We start from the raw sequence: 19,829 nt of genomic DNA, 5'->3' as shown, positions 1-19,829 counted from the left end.
TATAACATTTGTCATTGACATTTTTTTTCCTTTCTATACATTTCTGCATGAATGAACCCAACTGGTTATGAGGTAGTTTATAGAAACAAAATGAAAACAGCATCAAATCTGATTAGAATGTAACTTTACAGGCAATAATTTTTCTGAAATTTTGTTTTCAGTGCTAAACGTTGGGAGCAGAGAGCTCTAAATCATAATTATTATAGCTCCCTAATGTGCTTTAAGGTCTCCTAACAACATTTCCATTGGCTACTGTTAGAACCCTTAATGTGTATAAATGAAGATTTTGAGCTTAAACTGCCCCAAGTGCTGTCCTGAAAGGCTGAAATACCCATTTTCTGCTCAGTGAATGTACTGTTTCTGATTGAAGCTCGCAATAACATTCCTTGGTGTGAATATTACTAAATAAAAAATAAGTCAAAGTAAGTTATTTTAAGTGTCAGCAAGGGGTATAAAATGCCAGATATAAAAATATCTAAACTGGCTTTTATACAAGCATCAAGATTTTCAAAAACATGGCTGCCGCTCAGTGCATTCTGGGATGCGGCATTGTTTTGGTGCTCTTTTTTTTTTTCCTCCCTCTTTTTTTTTTTTAGAAAAAAAAGCACCTATCCCTGCTATCACAGGATGCAATGTGTAGCAGCCATGTTTTTAAACACTTGATGCATGTATAAGAAAACTAATTTCTACACTTGTGCAGATATTCCTGCTGATAGCAGATAGCAGGAAGCTTGAACTAAACACTATAGAGTTTGAGGCCTTTTCTAAAGGGAAATTATTAGAAGGGTAGTCATCTTGCAATCTGAGAGTTTTTTGGATAATTCCTGCTTCCTCTTTTCATTTGCCGATTCATTAACAAGGCACGTTCACACCAAGTTGCTCACCGGTCTGCATGTTGGTTTTTAAATCTGTGCATATTTGAGAGAGCAATTGGGTGAATTTAGTGATATTATAAAGCACTTTGACTGGCCAGTAAGACTTAAAACATGCTTTATAAGTTCACTCCTTTCACCTAGTTGGGTCTCTTTAAAAAGTAATTCAAATCTTAAGTTTCTGTTTTGTTTAGTGACTCATTTTTTTCTGACACTTTTAGTGTTTTGTTTTTTTCCTCTTTAGACTGTGTAGTGTGTAATGCTGTGCCATGTTGCCAGATGCAGGCTTCCTTTTAAATAGTCTTATTTTGAACATGTTTGGCTGGGAAAAAATGCATAAGCCTCAGCAAAGACCAAACTTTGACAGATGATAAAAAACAGCAGCCTAATGGCCTTAACTTTTGCTTTACTGACTGTAGCAAAAAAGGCAAAAAACAAACAAAGACTGTGCTCCAATCAAACATTAACAACAAACTGACTAATGTCAATTGGGATGTTTTGGAAAAATCTGATCATATTTATGCTGAAATATTCCTCATGGTTTCTCAAACCTACAACAGAAAACCTCCAGATTTACCAGTCTATAATGTGTAGTGTGCAAATTTTATTTGGTGCTCTTGATGTTTTTGGTGTATTGGTTTTGCTGTTAGAATTCAATTTGTTGTTCTGCTCAAAACATTTGCCATTTTACTAATTGTAATTTGCATATCTAGTAATATACCCTTGATTTTGAGAGTTTCAACATTGTTTACGAGGTATTTCACTTGTATAAATCATGCAGTGCCAGTATGATTTATACAAGAAAGAAAATAGTGGTTCTTTCTATTTAGAGTTTGAATAGAGGGAACTAGCTATTTTCTTTGGTTACTTTGAGCAATTTCTTGGATGTGCACCAAAACAAAGTCTGCTAAGGAAGCAAATCAAGCATGATGTTCAGCTGGTTCTTTGTCAGTAGTTCAACTGTGGTCATGCTGCTGGGTCATTTCGGGGTAAGCTCTGTCTCACAGTTTTCCTGTTTGTCCTGTTTTGCTTCTTAGCTATGAGACAATGGCCTCCATGCTGCTCACATCGGGATCAGATGGTGCCAGTCAGGAGACTTCAGCAGATAAACAATGGCCACTAAAAAATAGTGCTGAACAACTATGTCTACAAGAAGTAGAAACAGAAGCGCTGTGCATTACTGAACCAGATAATGAACCACCAAGCTCTGTTGATGTGGACATTTTACCTCCAGTGGGTTTCTCTGACGCAGCAGAAGGTCAGGTGGTTGTTAAAGAGGAGGTCCCCAAGAATACATCGGTTCATGAACCAGAAGCCACCAGATGTGGACTGAGTTTGGTAGCCAGTCTGCGACTGGCAGCCAGTGAACAAGAGAAGGAGAGAGAACAGTCGATGGAAAGACAAGAAAGAGAGGGAATGGAAAAATGTATAAATGCTGAAAGGGAAAATATGGGGAAAGAAGAGGCAAAGAGCCTAGAAAAAGAAATACCAGTGAGAGAAGAGAAAGATATGATAGCAAAAGAACCACTGAAGAAAAAAGATGGAGAGAAGAGAGAAAGTAATACAATAAGAATGATCGAGGCAGAAAAAAAGGAAAAGCAGAAACAAGAAATGGAGGAAACCAAGAAGGAAGAGATAGAAAAGCTGAGAAGGATAACGTCAGAGAAGAATGGAACAGATAGTTTGAAAGAGAAGGAGGTAGAGACAAAACAATGGGAAATATTAACAAGAGAAGACATAAAGATAAACAACAGAGAAAGACTAAAGATAGAAGAAGTGGAGAAACTAGAAAGATTGAAGAGAGAGGAGACAGCAAAGACAGAAAGAGAAAGGTTGGAGAAAGAAGAGGCAGAAAAGAAAGAAAAGGTAAGACTAAAGAGAGAAGAAATGGAGAGGAAAGAACAAGAAAGACTTAAGAGAGAAGACATGGAGAGGAAAGAACAAGAAAGGCTTAGGGGAGAAGAAATAGAGAGGAAAGAAAAGGAAATATTGGAGAAAGAACAGGCAGAGAAGAAAGAAAGGGAGAGACTACAGACAAAAGAAATTGAGAGGAAAGAAAGGGAGAGACTAAAGAGAGAAGAAATGGAGAGGAAAGAAAGGGAGAGACTAAAGAGAGAAGAAATTGAGAGGAAAGAAAGGGAGAGACTACAGAGGGAAGAAATTGAAAAGAAAGAACAAGAAAGACTTAAGAGAGAAGAAATAAAGAGGAAGGAAAGGGAGAGACTAAAGAGAGAAGAAATGCAGAAGAAAGAAAGGGAAATATTGGAGAAAGAACAGGCAGAAAAGAAGGAAAGGGAGAAACTACAGAGAGAAGAAGTGGAGAGGAAAGAAAGGGAGAGACTAAAGAGAGAAGAAATTGAGAGGAAAGAACAAGAAAGACTTAAGAGAGAAGAAATGGAGAAGAAAGAAAGGGAGAGACNAGAGAGAAGAAATTGAGAGGAAAGAACAAGAAAGACTTAAGAGAGAAGAAATGGAGAAGAAAGAAAGGGAGAGACTAAAGAGAGAAGAAATGGAGAAAAAAGAACGGGAGAGACTACAGAGAGAAGAAATGGAGAGGAAAGAACAAGAAAGACTTAAGAGAGAAGAAATGCAGAAGAAAGAACAGGAGAGACTACAGAGAGAAGAAATGGAGAGGAAAGAAAGGGATATATTGGAGAAAGAACAGGGAGAAAAGAAAGAAAGGGAAAGACTAAGGAAAGAAAAGGAACAACTGGAGAAAGAAGAGGAAGAGAGGAAAGAAAGGAAAAGATTGGAAAAGGAAGAGGCAGAGAATAAAGAAATGAAAAGAATGAGAAAAGAAGAGGCAGAGAATAAGGAAAAGGAAAGACTGAAAAGGACAGAGGCAAATAAAGATAGAAAAAAGTTGGACTTGGAAAATGAAAGAATAAGAACTGAGGAGAAAGACAAGGAGATAATACATTTCAGTCAACAGAGAAAACTCTCTGATGAGGATGAAACAGATAAGCAAGAAAATGTAGTGATGGAAAAACCAATAAAGGGATGGGAGGAAAGAGAGGCAAATTCTCCATCTGGCTCTTTATTTATTCAAAAGAATGAAAAACAAAATAAAACTCTATCAATTAAATGCCCTACTCTGAAGGAGGCAGAGCTTGATGATATTGCATATGATGAGAGACTACAAGGACACAACAAGAAACTCCAATCTGACCTCAAACCAACCACAACAGTTAACCCTGAATCTGTGAGTCTTGTTAAAAAAGCACCATCCGTTAAGCAGGGTACTTCCACACCTAAACACGATGCCCTCCCAGTGTGGCTTCAAGAGGAGGAGGAGGAAGAAATAGAGTATGAAAGGGGACAGGAAGATCTTGGCTCCATATGGATGGCTGAACTGTATATGGAGGGTGAAACAGGGTGAGTGGGGAATGATGGAGGATGAAATACCAACTGGAATGGGAGTGTGACATGGCTATATCAGAAAGATCTCATTTTGCCTGCTGTTATTTAGAGAGATCTCTGTTTAAGCATTTGTGGATGCCTTCTCATAACAACACAGTTCACCTTTCCAAAAATGTTAACAAACTTATATCTTTTGCATTTTGACAGTTTGGTTTTTCTGTGGAAGTCTTTCTCATGACAGAAATGCATCTGCATGTTTCCTACAACTGGCAATGATACATCATTTTAAAGTAAAAAAAAAAAAAAAACTCTAAAATGTTTATCTTGATAAGAAGCAACACTTAAGTTATTATAGTTTCATACAGCAATGCACTTGCGATCTGTCCAGGGTGTACTCTGCCTCTCACCCGTAGATAGCTGCACCAGCAACCTTTGCGACCCCGCTTGGGGTAATTTCATACACATCTGTAATATATTATGAAACAAAAATCATGGTTCTCTTTTACACAGGACATTAGCAAAATTGTACAGGGATTAGATCAGTAAACAATCAAAGCAAATTTGCTTTAGAAATCATCTTAACTCCATGGTTCGCAATTACTGCATTAAATTACATGGGAAGTAGAATTAGCATAAAAAATGCAGTGTTGTAGTGGTTTTACTGCAGACCAGCCATCATTTGATTAATTCATTTAATCAAAATTATCCTCATTTCCATAGAATTATTGTTCAGAAAGTTAGTAACTCTTCCTGAAGTAAGAGGAACCAACTCTTAATAGCATATAGCTTTGGAAAAATGCTTTTCACTACAGTCAGCTTTAAAAGTTGCAACAATTTCTTAGCCTCCTCTTGTTTCTGCTTATCTTGTGCAAAGCAAAACTGGCTTAGCAGAATACAATTAAAAAAACAAGTTTTAATGCAAGTTTCAGCTTAATTTGAAAAAAAAAAAAAGTCATGTATTGATGTTCCTTTTGGGCTGTACTTCTCAAAAACTCTCCTATGTAACTTACGAGAGTCAGATCCGTCACTAAGTGAATCATTTTACCCAGACAGCCACTTTACTGTAGTCTGAGATGCCATTAAACAGGAGAGCCAACTAAGCCAAAAGCTGTTGTTAGCCAACAAAACAGAAATGAGACATCTACATTAACAGATGTGTGTTTTTTTGTTGTTGTTTTTTATGTCGGATTTAATCTAGAAGTGTGAATGTGGGATTTCTACACAAGTAACTTCATGACTTCTTAATCTGCTGGTCGAAAGTGGTCTTCTTTTAAATTCTAAAAGTGGAGAGAGACCTTTTTTTTCACAGTCCAGTGCTGCTAATATGGCATTTACCAGACTGATACATGTATTTCAAGTTGAATTCTACACCATATCGATTGGAAAAGGCTCCTGTGGAAAGTTTTCGCAAAAGGGAGGGACATCAGTACAACTCCTTGAGCTGATTGGGTAAATCCCCAACTGGCACCTGCCTCCCATGAGCTTTTAGCCAATCACAGCAGCAGTAGCAGCTATGACGTATCATATGTGTGCATATGCTGTTTATATGTACTTACCATTTGTATGTGGCATGTACTTCATCCTTGACAATTTCAACAATGTTTTCCTGGTGCCTCAGATGAAAGCATGACGTTCAATTTAGATTTGAGCAGCCATGACCCCGGGCTGCCAAATACCAGCTAATATTTGCCGCAGAGGACTTTTTTGTTGTATTTGCCTAGTTTCACATCAGCAATGACCAACTTTTTTAACTTCAGCCCCTTGGTTGTTGGCGAAATTCAGTTGGGATGTATCTCATCTTTTTATTCCACAAGGGCACAACTCGCCTCCTTTGGCTTGTTTTTCAGAAAAAAAATAGAGGGTTTCTTTTAAAAATAAATATTTTTGGGAGTTTTATGAAATCACAGATCTTGCGATAATTCATCTTTTTGCAAGGTAACATTGTCGCCAGTTTTCAGGAAGATTGAAGCTGGAATTTACAAGTCTAGCGCCCCTAGTGGCTAAAACAAAAATACAGTTTTCCCTAAAAGTTGCGTACAGCTGAACCCATTTTCACTGAATAAACAACCCTTGTTTCATTGTTGTTAAAGATGGTTGATATAAATAAGGCAGAGTTATTATTTTTTTATAAGTTATTTTAGCCCTGAAGTATGACCGTTAGTATGGCTGAATAGATGATCTTGGCTTTTCTTGTCACATAAATCCTCAGTTCAGAAAAACTGGAGGTATTATGAGGACAGTTTTGGTCATCTAATGTTTTTGGAGCAAATAGAAGATTCCTAAACTAAGGTTTTATGGTAGTAAAGCACATTTTGCATGGGACCATTGAAGCAATAATATTGTTTTGCTGCTTGGAAGTGCCAGAGCATGCCATAAATGCATGTTACTGTACATTAGTCGTACGTCTTCCAGTTCTGAATTCTTCCCCTTTTGTCTTTAGCCTAGGCCGTCCACATCCTGCCGAGGCCCAGAAGCCTTCATCATCCCCCTCCACCGAACAATTTCCTTATCAGACCTTTAATACGAAGCAGCAAAATAAACCCCAACCTGCTGAGACAAATACACAGCCTTCCGACCCTCTTTTAATCCGTCAGATGAAGGAGGCAACAGAAACACAATCGATGCAAAAACAGGATGACAGAGTTTTTACTAAAACTGATTGCAACCTGAAGGGGACGGATTTTGTTCAACCTTTGGTGGTTCCTGAAATACGCACTGGCATTAGTATCAGTAAGATACATGAAACAGAAATGCCCTCGCATTTGCAAGGCAGTCTTGAATTGAGGTCCGAAGATGACCAGAAGACCGCCAGTCTTACCAACATTCCCTCCAAAGAGCAGCAGCTCCAAGAGGAGGAGAGACTTTTACTGGCTAAGATTCAACAGATGTCAGGTGACTCCTCCATTGGTAGTGTACCTCGTACCCTGAAACGTCTCATTCCAACTCCTGGTGACATTGACAGCGATCCTACAGAGATTGGAAGCCACTTAAACTCCCACCCTGACCTTACCGATCACAGTCAGGTCTCAGTTGTTATCTGCTCTGATGCTTTGCAGGAAATAAGACTAAATGACACAGAAGAGTCACTTGGAGAAGACACAGTGTAAGTCCCCAGAGGCTAAAAAGACTGTTTTTTTCTTAAATCACCTCTACTATAAAGGCAAATTGCTTAGGCTTTCATCTTCTAATGTATTTGCTTGTAATATAGTAATTATAGCTTTTACGGCTGATATATGAGTTTGTAAAGCAAAACAATATACATTTTTAAAAAGGAATCAGCTCTGATCTGCATTTGTGTACACCCCATTGCAATAAGCTATCAAGTTTGGAAGTACTCAGAACAAAAAGATAAGTGAACTGCGAATATGTTGAAGCAAAGACATGAAGTGTCAAGATTTGGTTTAGGGTTGTTGACCCAAAGTAGAGGCAGGAAGGCAGAGGTGAATAGAAGGTTGATTCAGTGATGAATTACTGAAAAAACAAAGTCCAAACAAACAGGCAGCCAAAAATCCAAAAACGAAAACAAAGTTAAAAAAACAAAACAAAACAAGAAAACTCAAGTCAAACGTTACCAAAAAACCTTGGAGTCAACAGGGGAAGAACTGTAACCAGGAGGAAGGCTCAGAGAGACGAGTTGGAGGAAGACAGATGAGGTTAGACGAGGACCCAGCAAAGAGGAACTGAAGAGAGAGGGCTTTTAAAGGAGACAGAGACAAAGAGAGGGCTAATGAGAAGATTGGGAACAGGTGAGGAAAGAGCAGAAACAAAACAGGAGCTAGGGAGAAAGGAGAACACAAGAGGGCAGCAGAGGGTAACAAATGAAAAACCTGGAAGACTGGAAATAACTAGAAAACACAACAAAATAATAATTAAACCACTAAGACTATTAAACTTGGAGAAAAGAAAAACTAAACACTAAGAAGAAAATATAGCAGAACCAAGACTAGGACAGTAACTGAGAAAAAACCAAAGAACACAATAAATTAAGAATTAAAACCAAAAAAACTAGAAAACAAGGAGAAAAGCAAAACTGGATACATGAAGAAAAACATGACAGAAAACAGAAACCTAAAATGAAGAGGGTTAAATTGTGTTTTTGGTCTTGTGATGATGCTAATAGGTAAGAAACTGTCATCTAATCCTTATGTATTCCTATTTATATGTTCTAATAATCCTATTCTATTCAATTTAGTTTATTTATATATTCATAACACATGTCATCTCAAGGCACATTACAGAGGCTTGGCTATATCAGAAATTTCTAATTTCTTTCTGATACAACCATAGTGGTTATCTGTGTGGATATGTGAGTTTGGCTTTTCTTTGCTGACTGGAATTAGAATTTTCTTGACATTGTTGTGCACCTTTAACACTGTTAAATTTTGGCTGATGTTAGCTGACATCTAATCTTTCTTCACCAGCTTTGTTTTCATCAGCTTGTTCAGCTTCCTCACAATTGCATGACTGCATGTGTGTTGCCACCTTGAAGCAGATGGATGCTCCCGTTTTATCTTTGCAGAACTCTGCCCTGTGTGTTCATTGGCTGCTGTCTTTTGTCTCCTCATAGGACAAAACACAAGAAAGCAGACCTGACTGATGGTGGACCGGAAAAACAGTCATCTCAGCATACCATCATTTCCTCACATCAGTGTGAGATCAACAATTCTCGGCTTCCGACATTAACAGAAGAAGAACCCCCCGAGCTCAAGACTGCTGATCCAATGCCAGTGGTCACAGGGGAGGTAAATGGGAAGGAGGACACTGAGGTAAATGTCTCAGATGTACCCTCAAAGGAAACCTTAACAATCCATAGCTAAACGGTGATTGGTATTGTCATCTTGCTCTTTCCCCAGGACCTTGTAAACTCCAGCCAGTCGCTGCTCCAGTGGTGTCAGAGCATCACCAACAAGTACCAGGGTGTAAAGGTCACAAACTTCAGTACGTCCTGGAGAAATGGCCTGGCTTTCTGTGCCATACTGCATCATTTTCATCCAGACAAAATGTAAAACATCTCTAAACTATCTATATCCCATATAATTATTTTTAAAGCCCATCTCTTACCCTTATTTTTTCATGTTTCTTCTTCTACCTCATCAGAGACTTTGAACATTTGGATTCTCATGACATTAAGTTAAACAATAAGAAGGTAACAACGAGCTGCACAATGATGAATTTTATATTGAGCTTTTTTATATTGCCTGTTAAGTTTACTGTGTAATGTGAGAACAAATGCACAATGAAATAAATAATGCAACCGGCATTTACTTAATGATATTTAGTAACTTTAACACAATTGCTTCATGTGAGCAGGGTAGGACATCATAGGTACAGAAACTGAGAAAATTTAGGGACTGTTGAAAACTGGTCACAGTACCTTGCAAGTGAATTAACACACTTTTTAACTTATCCTTTTTCGACATTGTCAGATTTGTTGCTGTAAATTATTTTGAGAATTTTACTTTTTTTTCTTCCACTACTCCATGCACTACTTTGTGGAGGTCTATTAGATGCATTTGCAATAAAATAATTGCACATTTTTAATGTAATAAAATATGTAAGAAGGTCAAGCCTAAAATTTAGGATAGGTCGAAAGCAATTTAATTTTATTCCCTTCATCCGTTTTATCCTTTGGCTAAATGTAGGCATTCGACGGCTTTGAGGCGTTGGGGATTTCTCGTCTGTTGGAGCCATCTGACATGGTGCTCCTGTCCGTTCCTGACCGGCTCATCGTTATGACTTACCTCAGCCAAATCCGCTCACATTTCACCAACCAGGAGCTGAGCGTGCTGCAGATCGAGCACAACAGCAGTCAGTCGAGTTACGGGCTTGCTCCTTCTGGTCCCGCTCCCACCAATGTTGACGCTGCTGCCTTCTGCATGGCTAGGCTGAATGAAGGAGTGAGTCTGGAGGAAGGAGGGAGCAACACCCTGGTGGTGCCCCCACCTAGAACCAAACGGACTGTTAAAGGTGATTTCTTTTAAGTGGTCAAGAGTTCTTTTCCAAGAAGCAAAGCCTTGTGGACATGATTGAAAATATGACTGTTTTTTAATGGTAGAATTGCACATCTCACTGCTTCCTTATTGTTTTTGCTGTAGAAGAATCAAGAATCCCAGTCCCACCCCCAAGATCGATTAACAAAGCTGCCAAATCTGAACAGGTTACACTCCTTTTCATCAAATTAAAACTTATCATTCGGTCTCTGAAATAATTTCTTAAAATATAGCTGATTTTCTTTTAAGGTATGAGTCTTGAACTTTGACATTATGTTCTGCCTTTTGCAGGATGAAGGTGCAAAATCTACCTCTGAACAGGCCAATAACTCAGGTAGGTACCCGGACAGGTTCCTGTCTGGACTCAGAATAGTGGAAATGTTGATCTCTGACCGGATTCTTTTTCTTTAAAGGTCATATATTGTGTTTTTTAGACCTTGTGGAAGTCAACTATAGGCATATATATCCTGAAATATTCCCTTTGGCATTACGGAGTATTTATTTGTTATGAAATATTAGTGGTTTTCTTCCATGGGTGCCGCCCATTTCATCACATTTCCTTAGAGTCACTGTATAGGTATCAGACCTCTATGGGAAGGCTGAAAAAAATCTAATACCTCTTTCAGGTAAAATATATTTTGACAACTTACATAGTAGCTAACAAAAGAACAGTTACTGTCACTGTAAAGATTAGCTTCTAAAAGAGCAATTTAGACTCAACTTAGAGCAGAAATAATCTGCCTCAAATCACGGCTCCCTGATTGGAGGATTACTGACAGGGATGAATTAAGCAAAAATAACAGTGAATGGTTTTGATGAAGAAATAGCATTATAACAGAGTTAAAAGCTAAAAAGAAGGGTGAGGATTTTGCATGACATAGGCCCTTTAATGTCCCTCATCTGTCCCTCTCATTGCAGAGACTGCACCTGACACCCAGCCTCCTAAACAAGAGGAAACAATGGTCAGTTTTTTATGACTTACTTTTTCTTTTTCATCACAATAAGCCTTGTACAAAATCACATTAAAACTCTTCATAGCAGAACAAATTCCCTGTTTGTTATCTCCATTGTTTCTGACTTCCCTCTAATCTGTGACTGCCTTTTTCTTCTTTCCTTTTACTGTCTTCTGCTTCTTCTCCTTTCCTTGTGGCTGTCATGTTTATGTTTACCTGGATTTGTGTGTGAATGCATGTTGCTTGCATGCATTCGTGTGTGTGTGTGATGTGATTTGTGGTCAGTACCTGCAGGACACCAGTCAGTATGTCTTGAGCGAACTGGCAGCGCTGGAGACGGAGCAGAAGCATATCGACAGCAGAGCGGCCGTCGTGGAAAGACGGCTGAGAAGTCTCATGGAGACAGGTCTGTTCTTTACAGGGAAACATGAGGGTTGAGTGGAACAGAGGTGAATGGACTGATTTTAATTAGGTCCAGATCCTTTTAGATTTTGTTAATTTGGTGAAAGAACATGAAAAACCATAAATCATGGATTGTAAAATAAAGATAACTGAAATATCCTTAACCTCCTTAGGCTGACTAGTGGGACTGCATAAATTTGATTAGTGATCTGTAAACCAGGAAATAGCTCATGCCTACTGTTTAACAGCCCTTAGAACCTTCTGAAACTTAAGGGGGTCATATTTTTTATTTAAATAGCAGGAAACTTTAAAAACCGAAAACTGGAAATGCATCAATGTTTTTTATCTTTCAACACAATGATTTAAACAAATCAAACAAAAATGGTTGAAAGACATAAAAGGAATCTGACCGTAGTCCTATCAAAAACCTATGAAGACACCTCAAGAAATAGGGCAAGAACAAGGAGTCCTTTACAGATCATCTTTGAATCATTCAAATGCATTAAGAAGACTAACTAAGAATCACATTTTTTTTATCCCCAAGGAACCAATCAATTTCTTCTATCTGGCATATTAGGCATGATTAGGTTCTTTGTGCCATAATTCTATAGATGTCAAGGTTGTATGGATGTCTCGAGGACCCAAATGCAGAGATAAGGAGGTAGAGATGAGTTTTGCTGATTTAATATAGAAGTCCAAGGCAACAGAGGCAAAACATAAAAACACTAAAAACCAAAAATCCTTTTAACGTCAGGGTGTATACATATGGGGAGCAAAGAGACACCAAAAACAGCAAGAAATCAGCCATGAGGAACCGCAGAGGTGGTGTATATATGGGGAACAGAACAAAGGATGGGCAAATCAGCTGATATGGAGCAGGTGTGATTAGAGCTAACCAGAAGGGAGCCAAGGGGAAAGGAAACAGGGACAAGGGGGCAACAGAGAGTAACACAAGAAATAAAAAAACGACAGAAAACAACTACTTACAAAGAATCTACAAAGCAAAACAGAGGGAAGAACCCTGACAATAAGAACTTAACATAGTTGTCTTCCATTTACAGGGAGTGATCGTGATGAAGAGGAGCGCCTGATCCAGGAGTGGTTTACTTTGGTGAACAAGAAAAATGCTCTGATACGTCGACAGGATAACCTTGAACTATTGTAAGCATATAGGAGACACTCTTTCAGATTTTAAGCATCAGATCCATTTACCTTTCCCTTATTTATGACTCCTTTGCAGACAAGAGGAGCAGGACCTTGAGAGAAGATTTGAGCTTCTCACCAGAGAACTACGGGTCATGATGGCTATAGAAGGTCAGCACACAACTGATGTGTTAAAGTCAGAAATACTTGTTTGAAATGTAAATCTATAAGCTTGTAGGTTTCTATGATCTTTATTGCTAAATCTGTCCTTGTTACACATTTATCATGAATGATATTTACATTAATGGTTCCTGCATTCTCTGTGAAATTACAAGTAAAATTTGATCCATAGTTTTCAGCCTTTGCTTTTATCTTAGCAAAAAAGTAATTACAAAAGGAATAGTTTGCTATTGAAAAAAGTCAAACTAGTTGCGGCTTTACCAAAGTCCGATTTTTATCACAGATATTGAGTGAATAGATAATGTTCTTTTTGAAAAGTGCTTTAGCTGAGGGATTTGTTTAGGATTTCTGAGTGAAAACTTGCATTGTAGCTCAACCATCATTTTTTTTGCTTTTACCTTAGCAAAAAACAAAATACAAGGGGAATAGTTTACTATGGAAAAACAAACTACTAGCGACTTCACCAAATGTTACCAGAGGAAATTTTTACCCCTTTATGAAAATGGAATAATTCAGTTTGGGACTACCTTCTCTCTTTATGTCATAATTAACAAAAGCCTGTGTGCAACCATCTCAAACTACTCCTGGTTAACAGCTATGTTATAAATATGAAACCAAGATGGCTGCGCCTGTAGGCAGCGGCTTGCTACAGCTCCAGACAAATACACAAAATACGCCGCTTAGAACGCTACAAATTAGGCATCGATCCAATTCATGACACAGACTCTGCATCACACTGATAAAACCAAACCAAAATTTTTGCATATTTGCACCATATATATATATTAATGCTCTGAATTTCCAAAACAATGCATTTTTTGCACAATGTTTTTTCTCCCTCACTGTTTGCATTTGATCACTGCTGTACTTTAAGGAGTGAAAATGTTCATTTACTGTCTGAAAAGCTGTTTTAAAGGAATTTTTGTATACACTGTGTATACAAAATGGCAATAAAAGTTGTTTAATTCTAAATATGATTGTTTGTGAGCTTACTGGCAGGCCTGCAGAACATAGTGCATGCAGCCGTTCCTCCTTTCAGCAAGTTTCAACTCTTTGGGTGAACTCACCCTTTGATAATTATCTCATATAAAAATTATTTTATTTCCATAATGCCAGTTTTTTATATTAATCAAAATTATTCTCAAAAACTTGCAATCAGATATCTAAAATGGTATTGATAGATTAAAATGTGGTGTTCTGTTGATTGTTCTGCAGACTGGCAGAAGACAATAACTCAGCAACAGAGAGAGCAGCTGCTCCTCCAGGAACTGGTGTCTCTGGTCAACCAGCGAGACGAAATCATCCGAGACATCGATGACAAAGAGAAACGGTGGGTGAATGCAGTAGAAATGACGGTAAAGAAGTTTAATAGAGTTTTAGTTGGAACTAAATAAAAAGTCAGATTTTTATTACAGATATTGACTGAATAGATTATCATATTGTTTAAAGGTCTTTTACACACCTTCAGCAGGTGTCATTTTGAAAAGTGCTTTAGCTGAGGGATTTCTGAGTGAAAACGTGCGTTTTAGCTCAATCATCTTAGTAGTTTTTACTTTGAGTTACTAGGAAAAACATTCATGCTGAAGTAACAAGTGTTTTTGTGTTTGCAGTGCTCGGGAGGAGGACGAGCGTCTGGAGCGAGGGCTGGAGATGAGAAGGAGGAAATACAGCAACAAAGACAAATGTGTGTTACAATAAAAGCACAAACTGGATTTATAACCCAAAGTCTCAACAAAGAATCATCCTTAAATTAAAAAACAAGATACAAACTTTGAGGAGTTAAGGAGCCTTTTTTTCTCCTTAGAAATGTGCTGTAGGTCTGAAGCTGGAGAATGTGTGTTATCTGAAAGTCATGTCTGTGTTTTAGTAGTATTGTGTTAAATCCTTTCATTGGTTGTTTTATTTATTTAAATCGTGTGTCATTTTGTCATACGTTATTTGCACATACAGTTTTTCTTGTGCTGTGTATATCTGATGGGACATCATTAAGTATTCACACACCACCTGATCCTGTTTTTTTTTTTCTTTCTTTTTGTTTTGTTTTTGCCTATGCAGTATATTTAGCTTTTTCACCTCACTGGAAAGCTTTTATATTTAAACTAAAGTCGTACCATTTTTAATGAAGATATAAATGCTATAAATACATGAGGCTTTTATCTTTCCTAAGAGTTTCCAAAGAATGTAAAAAAAAAAAACTATTTAGAAATTGGTTTATCTAGTGAAAATTTGAGCTGGACTCAACCATATAAGGCTTTCAGTGAGGAAATTATATGTACTTTCTGTAATTCCTGATAACAGTCTACCGATGGTTAAAGTTTTAACACATATTAAAATGTGTTTTCAGATTGCTTTATAGTTTCATCTTGGAGGCGGGTGACTTGAGTCATCTACAGCCTCTTTGGAGTAGATGTTGCCTGTTTCTTTTGTAGCTGAAGTGAAAATGTTCGGGTATTTCTGCATAGCTTTCAAATACAGGTTTAGATGAAAAGGTACCCATCAATTTGCATGTAGGATTTCAAATGTTGCTCTCACTATTTCAGACTGTGTTGGCAAATAACAAATAAAATTGATAAAAGAAAATGTTTGCTATGTGTCAAGTCTTTCTGTTTTTGGGTGTACCGCCATGCTGCTTTTGACCTTCATGTGTTCCAAACTAAGTTAATGGAAACCATAATCTAAAACCAGAACATATTAACAAAGCTTGTGGTCTACCTGCAGTTTACATTATTATATGGAAGCTTGTGCCATCAGTGTAGTTTATACTATAAATCAAACTGCAATTTAGAAATCAGCAAGTCAAACATCAATTAAAGGAACACTCAGCTGTTACAACCCCTGTTAGATTCAATATAAAAGAAGTGAGTACCACTGCTGAGAAGCAACCCACCATACTAACCATAATATTCTCAGCATGCTATTTATAATTTGGCCTGGATGTAAATGGCCTGCTTCAGAGATCCAGAACAGATAGGATAACTGTCAACAGGATCATTATTATTATGTATTAATAAAATACAGAAACACAGGTGGGGAAAAAATAACTCAGAGCACATTTAGAAAACAAAGTGATGGCATTGGCATACTGTGGGGAAGTTTTTCCTCAGCAGAAACGGATGTTTTTCAAAGTAGGAGCGAAGATGATAGAAACACCTAGAAAGAATCTGTTAGAGGCTCCAACTAAGTGTTAGAGTTCTGGTTCTGTTATGTTTTTCTTTTGGATGTTCAGTTTTGCTTTGCTCCTTGTTTTTTACGGTCTAAGTCTTATTTTGTTGTCTTTTTTGTTTTTTTTCTCAGTTTACTGTCTCTGTCTTGGTTCTGTTATGTTTTCTTTTGAGTGTTCAGTTTTGCTTTACTCCTTGTTTTCTAGTTTTAAGGGTTTAATTTTTTTGTTGTTGTGTTCTCTTGTTAATTCTTACTTACTGTTTCAGTCTTGGCTCTGTTATGATTTTCTTTTGAGTATTCAGTCTTACTTTGCTCAATGTTTAATAGCCTTAGTGGTTTAACTCTTATTTTGTTGTGTTTTCTAGTTATTTTCAGTTTTCTAGGTTTTTTATTTGTTGCCCTCTGCTGCCCTCTTGTGTTCTCCTTTTCCCCTAGCTCTTTTCCTCTCCTGCTCTGTGCACACCTGCTCCCACTCTGCTCATTAGCCCTCTCTTTGTTTCAGTCTCTCTATAAATATTCTCTCTGTTCTGTTCTTCTTTGCTGGGTCCTGGTCAAACTTTCTCACACTCGTCTCTCTGGGCCTTCATCCTTGTGATAGCGATCCCCCTGATGTCTCCATGGTTTCTGGTTCGTCTTCACTTCTTCTTTGTCTTCGTTTTCTTGTTTTGATTTTTGGACTCCTGGTTTCCTGTTAGTTTGGACTTTGTTTTCACTTTTGGATTTTGGAATTCTGGTTTCCTGTTTGTTTTTAGACTTTTTTTTGGATTACCTGCCTCTGTTCTCAGTTAACTCATCAATAAATCCACAAGAAATTCACCTCTGCCTCCTTGCCTCTGCTTTTGGGTCAACTAACCATAACCAATCGTGACACTAAGACCTTCTATTGAAAGGTTCATGTTAATTAAAATAGATTGGTGTGAAAGAAAACGCTATAGTATGTCCAGGAATGAATCTTCTTGAAAGTGTATCTATGTCCTCACTATTTTATCACATACTACTATGCAGCACGCATGCAACTGTTGGAGCGCGTGTTTACATGGAGGAGCAGTTGTGCTGAAGATGGACTCAAATAAAGGTACGTTTTCAGGAGCATGAAACAGGAAATGAAGTAGGGAGGAGAAATGTTGCTGCGATGAAAGGCAACTTCTCCAAGTGGCTAAAAGACGGCAGGTAAATAAAGTTTAGTAGCTTTAACTTCCGTGTGAAGGCTGGTAAAGTTAGTTCAAACTGCTACAAGTAACACAGCAGGTTAGTCTTGCAACTGTGTGGGATTATTTACAGTATAACAGATAATCTAAAAAAAATGAATTCGTGTTTATATTATTCTACAGACAATTATTCAATTAACTAGATGGTAAATCATTAAATAGGTCAATTTAGGACTGATGGATAAATTACAGATATATATAGGGTTATACATACAGGGAATTACATAATTAATATTATGAATTTAACCTCGTAATATTACGAATTTCCAATGTTACGTCTTTATTCACGTAATATGACTTTATTTACATAATGCTTTAACTCCATTTATCGTCAGTACTAATACTCCCGTTCTGTTTATTTAAAAACGTGCGTTAGAGGAGATCTCTTCAGGTCTTCCCTGGTGGTCTAGTGGTTAGGATTCGGCGCTCTCACCGCCGCGGCCCGGGTTCGATTCCCGGTCAGGGAACGTTTATTTTTAATTTGTTATGGATCATTTCATTCTTTTATCAAAGAAGAATCAAAGACATTAATATTTTTTACTTCACTTTTCTAGCTGTACCTCTTGAGCTCCAGCAAATCAGCTTGTCTTTGCAGGCAAATCATCACCACAGCGGGATTTACTAATTCAAACTGACATAAAGGATCAAGCTTAGCAGTGCAGCATGTAGAGCCTGTGCTGCTTTATTCACCAGTTTCCAGTAGAACCACTTATAGACCTCCTGTTCTGTAATGCAGGAGCCATTGCATGGCTGCATTAGGCAGGAGCAATACAAAAGCTATTTGGTGAGTGTGACAGGTTGCCTTCTGCTGGTTCTTCTCTACATTGGGAGCTTATACATTTGGTGCAGCACCTTACCAAGGTACACTACCACTCATCTGAAGCCAGGTAGTCCGTCATTCAAGAAGCTCATAATGGTTGTATTTGTGTCTTTAAAGGGACCATCCAAGGGTGATAAAGCGTCGCTGTGCCAGTGTTATTCTGGTGTCTGCAGTATCTCCTGCGTTTGTGAAGCTATGGATGTACTGGGCTGATATCACAGTGAGTAGGCCTACACAAGGAGCAAAGCTTTTCCTCTGCCATTTAAAGTTCTTTCTTTTTCAAGGTCTTCCAAATGAAGATTTCCTCCCTGATTCTCTTCTCGTGCGCTCGGCATAATCATTTGAGCTGTAGCAAAAGTCCTTAAACCGCCTGTGGTGCTACTTTAATATATTTATTGCCCACTGCAGTAGAGGTGGTAAATATCTTATTTAATCAGATATTACTTGGATTCTCATATATTGTTTATGAACACACACCCTACCGGCTGTGTTAGAACAACAAGTGAAAGTGTGAATCAAACTCAAATCATTGTCAAATAGAAAATTCTGCACATATAGGCAATACTGTAAATACACCACAATTTACATTCAAAATATAGGTGAGTTTATGAACCAAAATAATTCAGCTCCAAGACAAACATATTTCAGTTAAAAACACTTGACTAAATACCAGTGAAACACAACTTAACTAAACTATGCAGAAACAGGGAGAGAAAACATGGTTGAAAACAATTTCACAGCTTAGCTTGGATTTTGTATTTGACAACCAAAGTATATCTTTAAGAATTTGGGATGTCATCAAATGTTTTCAAACCAATTTACACACACCAAGGAAAAAGACTTCCATAGGAGGCTTTGACCTGCAGTCCAGGTCTGTAACTTCTGAAAATCAGAGAAAAATACTGCAAATGGTCTGTTTTGCAGCAAGTTGGTCCTTAAATGTCAACCATCACGACTTAGCCATCGTCATGCTGGAGATCTGGGCCTTGGCTCCATGATGTTGTCCCTCTTCCAATGTAAACCCCTGGACAGCTTTACCGAAAGATAAAGAAATCCTGTGTGCTGTGGTATTTTACTTTGATTCCGTTTGTCATACTCTGCGGGGGGGCCATGGTACACCTCTGAGGGAGGTGTCCTGTGGAAGTAGGGGGAAGGTTTGCAGAAACTTTGATAGGGCAGCAGCACTGTGGATCAGAACTGACACTTCTAGTTCAGTGAACATGTTAGAATGAAAGATGGAGATCGGTCCTCAATGTCAAAAATTATTATCCTGCTTTATGGCCCAACACCCTTGACACTCATTGATGCAAATATGCAAGGAAGCTTTGTACATGCACAGCCATGAGGATTCCCTCAGGCCCAGTTATTATGCATTCAGTATGGACCTAGGAACCTTAGGCAAGTTTTGTTTCTGTTACAACTGACCCCTAACTGTGTATGTTTTCCATTGACCATTATAAATGTAACAAATTTGTAATATGCCTACATTTCTATTTATTCTTTAAAAAATCTGGTGCAAATAAATAGCAACCTTAAAATATTAAATATCTGTAAATATGTGTGTATTTTATGTTTTCATATCATATAAACTGTGTCAATGTAATATCCACACTGAAATTTTTTTTTAATATGGCTTTTTAATCTAAAATATATATAATTTACTCTAGTTCAAGTAAATCTATGTGCTAAATATTTGACTTGTATTTGCAATTGTAAAAGTCAAATAAAAAGAAAAAAAA

General features: G+C 37.7%; 2 protein-coding genes and 1 non-coding gene across 7 annotated transcripts in view; all 3 read left to right on the top strand.

Moving 5' to 3' along the window:
• Positions 1 to 16,134, top strand: part of ehbp1l1 (EH domain binding protein 1 like 1) — a 48,463-nt gene extending 32,329 nt beyond the window's left edge. The window contains exons 1-14 of one of the 5 annotated variants that reach the window (XM_015373934.1): positions 3,641 to 4,247; positions 6,673 to 7,335; positions 8,800 to 8,998; positions 9,086 to 9,234; positions 9,330 to 9,378; positions 9,875 to 10,199; positions 10,328 to 10,389; positions 10,514 to 10,556; positions 11,141 to 11,184; positions 11,461 to 11,581; positions 12,639 to 12,738; positions 12,818 to 12,891; positions 14,116 to 14,230; positions 14,511 to 16,130. In XM_015373934.1, coding sequence (XP_015229420.1) covers positions 3,652 to 4,247; positions 6,673 to 7,335; positions 8,800 to 8,998; positions 9,086 to 9,234; positions 9,330 to 9,378; positions 9,875 to 10,199; positions 10,328 to 10,389; positions 10,514 to 10,556; positions 11,141 to 11,184; positions 11,461 to 11,581; positions 12,639 to 12,738; positions 12,818 to 12,891; positions 14,116 to 14,230; positions 14,511 to 14,598 — 2,628 coding nt within the window. In that variant the 5' untranslated portion in view covers positions 3,641 to 3,651 and the 3' untranslated portion in view covers positions 14,599 to 16,130. Of the gene's footprint in view, positions 1 to 3,640; positions 4,248 to 6,672; positions 7,336 to 8,799; positions 8,999 to 9,085; positions 9,235 to 9,329; positions 9,379 to 9,874; positions 10,200 to 10,327; positions 10,390 to 10,513; positions 10,557 to 11,140; positions 11,185 to 11,460; positions 11,582 to 12,638; positions 12,739 to 12,817; positions 12,892 to 14,115; positions 14,231 to 14,510 lie in introns of those variants that run through there. The other 4 variants (XM_015373931.1, XM_015373932.1, XM_015373933.1 and 1 more) reach the window with 4 other exon arrangements.
• A 1,531-nt stretch (positions 16,135 to 17,665) lies between these two features.
• Positions 17,666 to 17,737, top strand: trnae-cuc. Its single transcript has one exon. It is a non-coding gene; the product is annotated as a tRNA-Glu (tRNA).
• Positions 17,738 to 18,000: 263 nt separating this feature from the next.
• LOC107084180 (CAAX prenyl protease 2-like) overlaps positions 18,001 to 19,829 on the top strand; it is a 6,364-nt gene continuing 4,535 nt past the window's right edge. Inside the window, exons 1-3 of the mRNA XM_015373891.1 lie at positions 18,001 to 18,131; positions 18,208 to 18,314; positions 18,585 to 18,592. Of these exons, the coding sequence (XP_015229377.1) occupies positions 18,001 to 18,131; positions 18,208 to 18,314; positions 18,585 to 18,592 (246 nt within the window). The remainder of the gene's footprint in view (positions 18,132 to 18,207; positions 18,315 to 18,584; positions 18,593 to 19,829) is intronic.

The sequence above is a fragment of the Cyprinodon variegatus genome, unplaced genomic scaffold (genome assembly GCF_000732505.1).
Source record: "Cyprinodon variegatus isolate N-32 unplaced genomic scaffold, C_variegatus-1.0 Scaffold94, whole genome shotgun sequence".
Taxonomy (NCBI): domain Eukaryota; kingdom Metazoa; phylum Chordata; class Actinopteri; order Cyprinodontiformes; family Cyprinodontidae; genus Cyprinodon; species Cyprinodon variegatus.
Note: the sequence above shows the minus strand (reverse complement) of the source record. Positions and strands in the feature narration are given on the sequence as shown.